Raw genomic sequence first — 12,826 nt, forward strand, 5'->3', positions numbered from 1 at the left:
CGCGAGTTAACTCATGACAATCATGCGATTAATCGCGATTACATTTTTAATCGATTGACAGCCCTAATATATATATATGAAGAGTTCGGTTGCAAAACGCGATAAACGCCATTTTTTGACATTTGGATTTTATTATTGGAAATCACTGTTCAGATGTACCTTAATCTATGTGTGAATTGCTGCCATTAATAAGATTTAAAAATGTACATTTTAAGCCTACTACAAAATGTATTTTTTCACAAAACACGATATCCGCCAGCCCAGTTTCTTTACAAAGTGCGATATAACGTGGCCGCACACCGGACGCGCAGCTCAGCGCCGCGCCACGTCTAGGACAACTGTCACCTGAAAATCCGATAACATCAGCAATTTTCTGATTTCTGTAAATAAATATAAAACTAAATGTATATTGCAGCACAGGGTGAAGTCCGTATACATTAACTACGATTTGAGACACACACATGTAAATTTAATATAAAACTATGTAAATGGCGCTCTGTGGCGCGGCAGGATTTTGAACACGGTCCTGAGCCGCCGCGGACAGACGCCGAAAGGCGCCGCCGGTGTGTGTACTCTCATAGAGAATAATGTGTTCGAATTTAACTGCGCGGCGCGCCGCCGAGCTGCGCGTCCGGTGTGCGACCCCCTTTAGGCTATAGAACGTTCAGGATGCTGCGCGAGCTCAGGATGACACGCGAGGAGAGAGTCACCGCCGGTGAAGTGCTCCGAGTTTGCTCAGTGATTCAACGATAATATCAAAACAAAAAACATATATTTTTAAAAAGAGGATTCAATAGGCTAACTAAAAAACGTTTACCATTTAATTGTTTATACTGTCGGCGAGCTGTCAGTCACGTAGGCTACGTCTCACACACACACACACACACACACACACACACACACACACACACACACACACACACACACACACACACACACACACACACACACAAACAAAACATTGATTCACTAGCTTTTCTTAATGGTATTACAGTAGTAGAATATAGCCTAAGGTGTATATATAGCGTTTTGCAAAAAAAAAAAAAAAAAAAAAAATTTTATGTTGTGTATGTTCTGGCCAAAACTAACTCTTAAAATCTTATTATTATTAATCAATCTTTGTATATACTATTCCATATATTTATGATGTATTGTTTTTTTAACCAATTTAAGATGTTTGACAATGTTAAGATAAATATGTTGCATTTTGGCATGGTTTTTGATTTATTTATGAACTATTTATGGACATAAAATTAAATAAAAAATATCCTGGATTTGAAGAATATTGTGTCCCTGGCCTTCACTGAGCTCAAGTAATAGTTTAATGTACAAAAAATTGTGAATGAACTTGACTGTTGATGTCTTAAATAATAATGTCAAATAACCAACATTTCTCAAAATGGATATATCTCGTTTTGCAACGAAACTCTTCATATATATATATATATATATATATATATATATATATATATATGAAGAGTTCAGATGCAAAAGCCTCTAAATGCCATCTGAAATTTTCTTCTAGAATGATCATTTTTGTCAAGCTCGTATATTTAAGTTCAGTAATTTCACTTAAATGCCAATGGAAATGACCTATTAATTGTCATTTAAGTGAAATTACTGAACTTAAGTATACGAGCTTGACAAAAATGATCATTCTAGAAGAAAATTTCAGATGGCATTTAGAGGCTTTTGCATCTGAACTCTTCATATATATATATATATATATATATATATATATATATATTTTTTTTTTTTTTTTTTTTTTTTTTTTTTATCAGTGTGAATGCATGATTCATTGACTTATAATGACTTCACTTTTTTGAGTACTGGATGAACCAGTGTTTTTGAACGAATCGCTTGAATGGATATATAATTGTAGCCAATATAAGAATATAACATTATTTGAAGTGCCAAGTTACTTTCAAAAGGTGATTTGCTCTATTTCTACTACCGTAGAAATTGTTTATATCCGAACTATCAACATTTTATTCCAGTACTATAATTTGATTATTTGTAACCATTTGATGTTGAAAAATGTGTTTGTGAAGCTGTTTCATAAGTATTCATGATATCTGCTCTCAAGGACACTAAACTGATTTAGCATCAGTCACTAAATGTATTTAGTATCTTAAAACGTCTCACCTACAGTATCCTTGCTACGTTTTTGGTGAAGCTTTCTTCCGTTCATGAAGCACAAAGAGGACTTTTAAAGAAACGTACTGATCACTTTTTCCGTGCATGTATGCCATGAAAGGAGACTGAAGCTGTCAAGCTTCAAAAAAAGACACAAAACCACAATAAAATTCTCATAAAAAATGGTTGGTATGACTCATGAAGTCTTCTGAAGGCACACAATAGACTACAATTCCCCTTTTGTGTTCCACACAAGAACAACGTGAGCAAATGATGACCATTTTCCCCTCTGCTTCTGTGTTTGTCATCCTTAAATCATGGAAGTCTAGAAAGGTCTCACTGACTTCTCATTGACTCTACATCTCTTCTCTTCACCTACAGCCAGGTCCAAGAGCATGGTGATGGGAGAGGCATCACGCGGCTCATGTCGGCCCACCTCACCAAGTCTCCAAGAGGGGGTGCTAAAGGCCGGCTGGCTGAAGAAGCAGAGGAGCATCATGAAGAACTGGCAGCTGCGCTGGTTCGTGCTTCGTGCTGACCATCTCTACTTCTATAAGGATGAGGAGGAAACTAAACCACAGGTATGTTCAGCTTTAGAGACATACATGCATTTCTCTTCACAACTCCAGACCAGAACACTATGCAGAAACAAACTTGCACCTATGAAAATAAATGTGGGCTTGACTACTGCCGAATTTGCACCACTGCACTATGGAGATGGTTCTCCAATGGTTGCTACAAGTCCTGTACTGTAAGTTCAAACTGAATTAGACACACCCATTCGATTACACACACCTCTTTCCAAAACTCTACCATACAAAGATGCTACTGAGACCACTGTAATCAAAGATTGAGTCAAAATTAAAAGCAAAAAAGTGATTATGGAGCTGAATATGGTGCTAAACCCACTTAACTTGTCACATAGCCTACATGTTCTTTGAATGCACAAAGGCCTGACGAAACTCAAAGTTTTCTGATTGGATTGCACTTGCACTTTGAAATAGGGATGTGCACGAATATTCGAATTTTCGAATATTCGATGTGTAATTATTATTCGAAAAATAAAATACTATTCGAATTTTACGTTGCTTTGCTGGCCGTTAATGCAGTGAATACATGATAAATCCCAATCACTAACTCGCAGTTATAATTAAATGCACTGGGTGGCGCTGTGGAGCGTGTTTAACAAGTGGATTGGTATTTGATCACATAATGTCGTCGTCTGCCTCGCGAAGTTTGGAATTACTTAGATGAAAATTATATTATAAAATGGAAGTACTTTTAATCAAATTAATTAATGAAACTGAGTTATCATAATATCACCACCCAAATGAGAAATCACATGAAATCCAAACAGCAGGTAAACTCTGTAGCGCTAGTGATCAGATATGATATCTTCTGATAGCAAAATAATTTTGAGACATATACTTCCTTTAAGGGAGACCGGTTAAGAAAAACAAAAAAAACAAAGTTGCTTTTAGAAACTTCGCTTAGCAAACCGTTATCTTTGTGTCTCTGCAACGTCTGTCAGCGCAGCACGTTTTCTCACTCGAGCAAGCGGATATTATTGTTTTTCTCAACATGAACGTGAAACAATATAAACACGATAACCATATGCTGACTCGAGTGCATACGTTCTGTATGATAACGGCGCAGTCTGCTTTATTAGCGGTTTTTTTTTCTCGTTCGCGCTGCTTTAGCGCAAATGCTTTTGTTTTTTATATTTTTTGTTTACACATATTGTTTAATGTTTAAACTAAAAGAAAACCTTAAGATATATAGTAAGCTTGATGTGTATATTGCCTAATTGTAAGCTTGTTCAGAAATGGTGGGGAAAAAAACGGCTTGCTTGTTAAACATAATTTAAATAAACGAATATTCGATTTTTATGAGCCCAAATATTTGAATTCAATATTTTTGAAAAATGCCCATCCCTACTTTGAAACCAGTTGGCAAAAGTTTGACTTTTCAAAAATGTGCTTTGTCTAGTCACCCTGGCATGCTAAAAAAAATTACATTTGAAGGGGAATGTACTTCAGAGATGTTTTACACATAATAATTTCTAAGGCCGCCAATAATTGTAATTAACATGTTTTTGAAGAAAAGCATTTATTTCATAATGTAATTTCCCCCCTATTTTCAATTGTTTTACTTCATTGAAAGTGATTTTTTTTGTGAATTTTTTTAATGAAAGAGTATTTGCCAAACATATTGGTAGCTATACATTTTTGATTTAGTCAAATAAATATCTCACAACAGCCATTTGTTTTGTAATCAGAAATTAGTTTGATTCAGTAAAAAGATCCAGCTCATAAGATATTCTTTAATGATCATATAAACTGAATAAATGTATATCTTGCATGCAGTGTACTGTAAGTTGCATCCAATTAAGCGTCTGTATATTCACAAATGTAAACGTTCGTGTAGATTCACAAGCGGTGTTGTGATGCTGCTGAGAAACACAATCACAATCAAGAATCATTAACAGAACTGAACATCGTTACACAAACACAAATACAAAAATAATTCTCTCATGTCGCAAACCGGCTCTTGTTAAGTGTGACATCAACAAAATATGGCAAAAAATAAATAAATAAACTGTCAATAGGTGTAACACCCCAAACTAAACTGCTTCTTGAACACTACACACACTTAAAGGTGCAGTCTGTAAGAATGACAACGTGTGGTTGAAATAGGTACTGCAGTCCAAATTCAAAATATCGGAGATCGTCGTTTCTCCCGCCGCCTGCTCCTCAGACTGGACGGCGCTCACACGGGTTGCCAGTTTGAGCACATGCAACAAGAACGAGCGCAATGGACAATGAAAATTGCAAATTGGCAACATGAAGTATCACAGACCAAAACAAAAACATACATTCCAGGCCGGAAATGCACATTTCAAAGTAAAATAACTGGCTGTAAAGCTGTTTTTCAGAGAAACGAGTATGTGAACTTAGCATGTTTCCTCAATATATGCAAATAACAAACATATTATGGTATTTTATGCTTTAGTAGAGTGAAAAAGTTACATACAGAACCTTTAAGAAAGGTTCTAGACTGCACTATATGTTAAAGCATCATGTGACAAACAGCTATTGAACAGTAAGTGTGAGCTTTTCCATTTATGCCCAGTTGTTTTACATTGCCACCACAATACAAGCTTGCAAATTGCTTTTTTAACAGGTTTATGACCATTCATTTTAAGCAATCAATACCGTCCAGCCTCGTCAGTCAGACTGAGGTGTGTGATGAGCAACTAACCCTCACAGGAGACTGTCAATACTCATTCAAGCACCATTAATCTGAGCCCATGCTGTGCTGGCCAGGATGTGTGTGAAAATGTCAATCCCACCCACTTTTCCTGCCTTTAATCAATGGGATTCAAAGTGGAAGGGCTGTGTAGGAAAATCTCATAGCAAATCACACACTGAGATAAAAGGAGTTCATCCCACGCATCATGATCTGTTTTTTTATGGTTCGTTCACAAAGAACATTTTGCATTCCCAAACATTTCTCAAGAATGTTCTCAAGACAAAACTTAAGAATTTGAATTCCTTAAAATAATTGTTTTAAATCGCCATAGTCAAAACATCTTAAGCCCCTTTCACACAGAGATTCTGGAAAATACACGGATAATGTGTCCCGGGATTTGTCCCCGGATCGTTTGATTTTGGTTCATTCACACTGCCAGTGATTTTCCGGAATCAGTGAGTGCGTTCACACACATCCCGTAAAGATCCCGTAAAGACACGTCAGGATGTGTTGTAGAAAGGCAATTCTAATCTTCCTCTACCACTCTTTCCATTGTAGTCGTGCACTTGGTGGATTTTTAGGCAACGTCTTAGGCTACGTTTTAGCGTCTTAGGCTACGTCTACACTAATCCGGATAAATTTTAAAACGAAGTCTAAAAACGCTCCGCATCCACACTATAATTTTCAGTCGTTTTCCAAAAGTTGCTCATCCATACTGAAACGTCTGAAAACGCTTACATCCCCGTACTGCGCATGAGTAAATCCTAAGACGCTTCGACCTGCGTCATTTCCGCTAGCCGTTTATTTACTTTCCGGCTCTGAGACGCAACTGTCCTCGAGTTCAGCCGCTAAACAACAACTGCGAGTAAACATTCCGTCTCCTTTGAAGAAACGCAATCTGCACTATGTACAAACTGTTATGATTAATGTTAAGATTAAACATTAATCTTTAACAAGGCAGTCAAAACGAGATCCAGGGGGAGGAGTTGGATCCAGATCCAACTCCTCCCACCTTACATATACCTAAACCTACCCATCTCCACCCCTTGATCCCTAAACCCACCAATCTCCACCCCTTAGATCTGGATCCAACTCCGCCCCCTGGATCTTGTGTACTGCAGTGAGGTGCTACTGGTCAAAACGGAGAGCATCCAAAACAACTGCTGTACAATGTCGTTCACCATCTTGGCTGAATTGGTCATATGACTGCATCACATGACTAAAAATGCGTCATCGTATTCAAAAGCCTCCGTTTTCACAGTCCACACTACGACGCGAAGACGGCGTTTTCCAATTTATCCGCTTTGGAGAGCGTTTTCCAAAAGCTACGTTTTCGTTGACTTAAAACGCCGTCTCAGTGTGGACGCAGTGACGGAAGGCCAAAACGGAGAGAAAAAGATACGTTTTCAAACGAAAACGTATAGGGCTGAACGATTAATTGCATTTGCGATAATATCGCGATATGATGAAACGCGATTTTTAAACCGCAAAGGCTGCGATTACACTCTGGTCACGTGACACGCGAGAGAAAAGCAGTCATCAGCATCAACTTGGCACACTACGCATATAGGCCTGGCAAACAGGAAAGAACAGTTTATGTTTGATTTATGTTATATTATGTTATAATATATATAATTAATATATAATGTATAATAATATATTCAGAGAATTTCAGAATCGAGTCTGAGCTTAGTTTTTAAACAGATGCGTGATGACGCTGCGTGTGCTTTAGAAACAGCCGTATTTTCTCTCTCTCTCTCTCTCTCTCACACACACACACACACACACACACACACACGAAACCTTCCGAAAAATAATCTTTCATAAATTTCGGAAAGGTTTAAGCGAATTACAAGGACATTCGCGGGCTTTATCGCACTGGTTTCCGCTTTGCTTGATGTTACTCTTGCAGTTCGCGGTCTCGCCCATCGAATGTAAACACGGTCAGTCATATCTTAAACCAACAGGACAAACCACATCTTATATTTCAAAAGGGATCTGTGCATTAGTGTGAATGCAGCTTATCGTATCTAAACTGAGAAGACAAATCACTCACAGCTCTTGAATGGAAAACGTTCAGACAGCCTACTTTTAAATACTGAAAGCACTCTTTGTTTATTGCTTGTAATATGTTTTTTTTGTTCCTCTTTATTTACTAGCTTTTATATTTTGAAGCTATATTCGTTTATATAGCCTATTTAAAATTCTTAACATGTTTTTTTAATAATTATTTTTAAAAATACGTATAATTACACAAATAAAGATTTTAACTGTTATTAATAATATTAATTACGAAAAAAAGTAGATCATGAGGTGCCTAAAGATTCCCATCCCTACTATACAATGATTTATTGCTTGTCTTTGTCGAATAATACAGAAGATAAAGAACTTAAAAAGTAATCGCATACAATCGCAATATTGGTTAAAAAAATCGCAATTAGATTATTTTCCAAAATCGTTCAGCCCTAAAAACGTATTAGTGTGGACATGGCCTTAAGTTTACTAATGATCTGCGCTCTCGATCTGGAGAAACCACGCTTGAGTATTTTCTTCTGGATTCGGTCGTACACTAACACATCGCGTACCGTTCCACAAAGCTGACGAATGCTCTCAGCTTCAGCGCGGACAGTAAGGAGCTCCTGGTCTCGGCCTCATTCTAGTTTGCACACATTTTTTAGCTCTTTCTTTGTTGATGACGAACACAAACTTTTTTCTAAGAGCAACAAAATACCCCTTACGGCATTGGTCCTGGCTTTTGTTCACACTGGGCACATTCCGGGACTGATCCCGGCAATGTTACTAGGTCCCGATCCCGGCATCACACAAGGCACTCTAGCAATTTTACGGCAATTTCCCGGGATCACCGCGCTGTGTGAAAGGGGCTTATTATAGCGTCCAATAAAAGGAAAATGTCATGAATATTGCCAAATAGATTTAGCTGCCTATAGCTAAAAGCACCGGGGAGATTCTGACCCCAAATCTACATGCAATTAGTTGCCCTGGTGAATAATCTCTGGAATTCATTCAGTTTATAGTTCATCTAATTGAAGGAGGCACTCGGAAAATGTGTACTCAAAATCCCTGGTTACACATTTCCAGATGAATACTTGATGCTTATTAAAGAATTACATTCAAGAGCGCATGGTAATTACGTTTGACTGATTTTTAAGTCAATGAAGATTAAGTGATGCATTTGAATGTCTCTGTGCAGGGCTGCATCTCACTGAAGGGCAGCCAAGTGAATGAGCTGACAGCCAACCCAGAAGAACCCGGCAGACACCTTTTTGAGATTATGCCAGGTGAGAAACACTTCAAATCATTGCTGTCCTATACCGAAACCAGCATGTAACAGTCTACAGACCCTTTCCAAAAAATTTGAATATCATGGAAAAGTTTATTTATTTACATAATTCCATTCAAAACGTTAAACTTCCATAGATTATAGATTCAGGGCCCACAACTTAAACGATTTCAAGTTTTTATTTGTTTATTTGTATATAATTTGGGCTTCCAGTTCATAAAACCCACGAAAACAGGATTTCAAAAAATTTGATTACATGAAATCACACAGTAATTACACAGTGATACCATGGTCATTGAAGCAGGTTTTGGTTATTTTGGCAGTGTGGGCAGGTGCAAATCCTGCTGGAGAATGAAGGAAGCATGAAGTGCTCTGAAAATGTCCTGGTAGACGGCTGCGTTGACTCTGGATTTAATAAAGCACAGTGGACCAAAGTCCTCTTTTCTGATGAGAGCAAATTTTGCATCTCATTTGGAAACCAAGGTCCCAGAGTCTGGAGGAAGAATGGAGAGGCACAAGATGCTTGAAGTCCAGTGTGAAGTTTCCACAGTCTGTGTTGGTTTGGGGAGCCATGTCATCAGCTGGTGTTGATCCACTGTGCTGTCCACTCAACGCAGCCGTCTACCAGGACATTTCCAGAGCACTTCATGCTTCCTTCAGCAGACAAGCTTTATGGAGATGCTGACTTCATTTTCCAGCAGGATTTGCACCTGCCCACACTGCCAAAAGAACCAAAACCTGGTTCAATGACCATGGTATCACTGTGTAATTACTGTGTGATTTCATGTAATATTCTAATTTTTTGAAATCCTGTTTTCGTGGGTTTTATGAGCTGAAAGCCCAAATTATGTACAAATAAACAACTAAATACTTGAAATCGTTTAAGTTGTGGGCCCCAAATCTATAAACTATGGAAGTTTAACGTTTTGAATGGAATTATGGAAATAAATAAACTTTTCCATGATATTCAAATTTTTTTGGAAAGGGTCTGTATATAGTTTCTGAGTGACAGGAAATCAAACGGGCCTTCCAGAAAATTCTGATTGCAGAGGGGTCATATGGGGTCAGCCTGATTTACTGATGCTGAATGTCTGTTTGTTTTATTTATGACAAGTAAACAACACATCAGTGTGACACCCATCAGAGCTCTAGAAGACATGCAGTTGGGACATGCAGTTTTTTTTTTTAACAATATAGCAAAGAAAACAGAATAATTAATTACAGCTGTGCTGTAAACTACATGCCTATCACTCGGCTAACTGCAGCAAACCTCCAGTGTTTACAAGATATAAATTCTCTCTAAATCCTTAAGATGATGCCTGATGTGCATCCCCCTTTCTCTCTCTCTCTCTCTTGCACATGCTAATCATATTAAAAAGGGAAATATTTAATTTCTTATATCTCTGAAAATGCAGCCCTAGGTTGTTCAAGTAAGAGACAGCAATATGACCAAATAATAATAATAAAATAAAAATCTAACTGTGCAGATCTGGTTAAAAATAATCTAACTCTTGTTGGTTAACATGTATTATGGTGTATTCTTTTCCAGAGCAATGTGCATTAGGGTTGGGAAATTTTTAGGCACATACACTAAATAATATAATATGATTTTAATACATTAATTATGCCTTGCAATGCAATAATTGTAACTCTTATAATACTTATCTATTAAATGCTACATCTTTAGAAAGTATAGGCCTAATGCTTTACAGCACTACAAACAGCACATTTCAGATGTGACAAGGAATCTGCAAATATTATAATGCATTTTAACATTGGTTACAGATATTTTTTGAAAAGATATGCATTACAGCGTACATTATGAGTGTATTTATAATCCATTATACACAAAGGTTTGTAATGGTCCACTTAAGACATTCTATTAACTACAAGTACCTTTGCAACTACATGTCAACTAACTCTCATTACAGTATTAATAGACTGTCTGCTTAATATCTGATAAAACTATTTTAATCCTTCAACAGACATTCTACTGACTGTTACTTTGCAAGTACAGATCAATTTAGTCTACTAACCTAATCCCTAACAGTTTACTAATAGTGACTGTAATGATGACTGCTAGTAGACATGTATCTGCAGAGGTACTTATAGCTAGTATAATGGTCCACTGTAGACACTGAATAAAGTGTAACCTAAAAAGGTTTTAGGTTTTAAGTAAAGTGTTACTGCTTTTTAATAATAATAATTATTTATTTAAAGTATGATTATGAGTTTTTGTAGAATCATCCATAATCATTTAAGAATCAGAGTGCATCAGCGAAAAGTTCATCCCTAAAGTGCATCATAAACATTTAGATAACTGAATTATGCGTTAGCTAAAGTAATGCACCAAATAAAATAAATAAAATAGCCAAACACACAGCAGTTACCCAGCCCCCGACACCACTTTCTCATGCCAGATCAGTCAACACACCATCTCCTCCCGAGAGAAGAGCTCTTAACCACATGACCAGCATGCTTCAGCTCCTTCCAGTTAAACAAACTTATATTGACAATGTCCCTTTTCCATGCAAAATAAACAATAACGTGACATAGAAATGATTGTGTTGTGACTCAGAACATTAATAAGATCCGAAAACAATGGAGAAATGGAAAGGCGTGATTTACAGCTAAGAAAACTCAGATTTGCAAACATCTTTATCATACTGCGCTGAAATATTGAAGCAATCTTATGTTTTGGAGGTTTCTAAACATCCAACAAACATCCAACAATGGCACCATTCATTGCAGGGAGATAAATGACAAGTGCTACAAAAAATGGGATCTAAACCAATGGGAAAAGCCTGGAATTATTTAGCATGCTTCTGTGTTTGCGTGGCATTCAGAATGCAAAAGCATAGTCTGGTCTTCTAACCCATGCTTGCTTCCTCTTGCCTCCACAAAGTTTAGTTATCTGCTAGTGAGGATTTCCCCAAGTATCAGGTCCTCTGAGATTGATGCATCTGGTGTGCTGTGTGTTTGCGTAAGTGCAGTGAGGTGTTTAGAAAGGACTAACAGAGCAGGCCGTCTCCTTCTGTCAGTCTACCGTGAGAAGTCAGTGGGAATGAGAGAAACAGAAGTGAAGTGCTGCTGCTTGAGCTGAACTGAGACGACAAAAGTACTTTCTACTCACTGGCTGTTGTTTTTTAAGGGCGTACTGTATGGACTAGCGTGTTCCAGTTTTTTTTATATCCACTCTGGGACATGTTTGAGATGTAAATGAGAGTGTTTTACTGAAGATTTGATGGTTTGAAGCAAACACTTCTGCAGCATGAATTCAGTGTGGTGTGAGAACTGCATGTGCCGTGTTGGGGTTCATGGCCAATCTGTTGGAGTAAGAGACATGGCACAACATTAGTGTTCTATACAAGCTCAATCCCTCAAGTGCATCATGGGACAGGGCTGCTGTAAGCCACGGAGGCTCAAACCACCACTACCCCAAGGTAATGCATTTATTTGTGCACTTAGAGATCGAAGTGACGATGATTTTCTACCATTTTCTTTATAATACTGTTATAGCATTGTTAGAGTATGGGTCAATACCAAACATATACAAAGAGCTAGACATGCTGGCTCATGATGATGTGTTATTTTCTTACTGAACTTTATTTAACTATATTGTGGCATTAGGGATGCCACAATATAAAAAAATATATATATATATTTTTTTTTTTAAATATGGCCTATCATCAAAATGCTGTACGAAATTGTAAATCTAAACCCCTTTTGAATGCCATTTTCAAGTGTTTACGATGATAGTTTAAAAAAATAAAATAAATCAGACATTGGATCATTTTTACGTATGATTAGAAAATAAATATGCTTACTTTTTTGTACATTTTGTAATAGGTACACATAACTGCAACAAGATGACAAGTTTCTTGTAATCAGCAGTTCATATCATTTGAGAAAATTCTGATATTAGAATAGAACTACGTGTTGTTAAGGTTGCAATGTAACTGCAATGTAATCAACACCAATGTCTGTGGTAACTGTAAAAATAAAATAAAATAAAATTTAAAAGGGGGAAAAATTCACAAAAAAAATATGATTTTAACAACTTTACAGTTCAAATAATAGGAGAAAAAAACAGTTTAATTAAAAGTTTTGACCAAAACGAATTTTGGGAAAATGATA

The 12,826-nt window shown here is 37.0% G+C and overlaps 1 protein-coding gene across 1 annotated transcript in view; it reads left to right on the plus strand.

Annotated features, from left to right (window-relative positions):
* arhgap22b (Rho GTPase activating protein 22b) overlaps positions 1–12,826 on the plus strand; it is a 35,758-nt gene that overhangs the window by 7,889 nt on the left and 15,043 nt on the right. The window contains exons 2-3 of the mRNA XM_082152114.1: positions 2,518–2,717; positions 8,600–8,687. Coding sequence (XP_082008240.1) covers positions 2,518–2,717; positions 8,600–8,687 — 288 coding nt within the window. The remainder of the gene's footprint in view (positions 1–2,517; positions 2,718–8,599; positions 8,688–12,826) is intronic.

Source organism: Leuciscus leuciscus, assembly GCF_965113295.1.
Source record: "Leuciscus leuciscus genome assembly, chromosome: 21".
Lineage (NCBI taxonomy): Eukaryota > Metazoa > Chordata > Actinopteri > Cypriniformes > Leuciscidae > Leuciscus > Leuciscus leuciscus.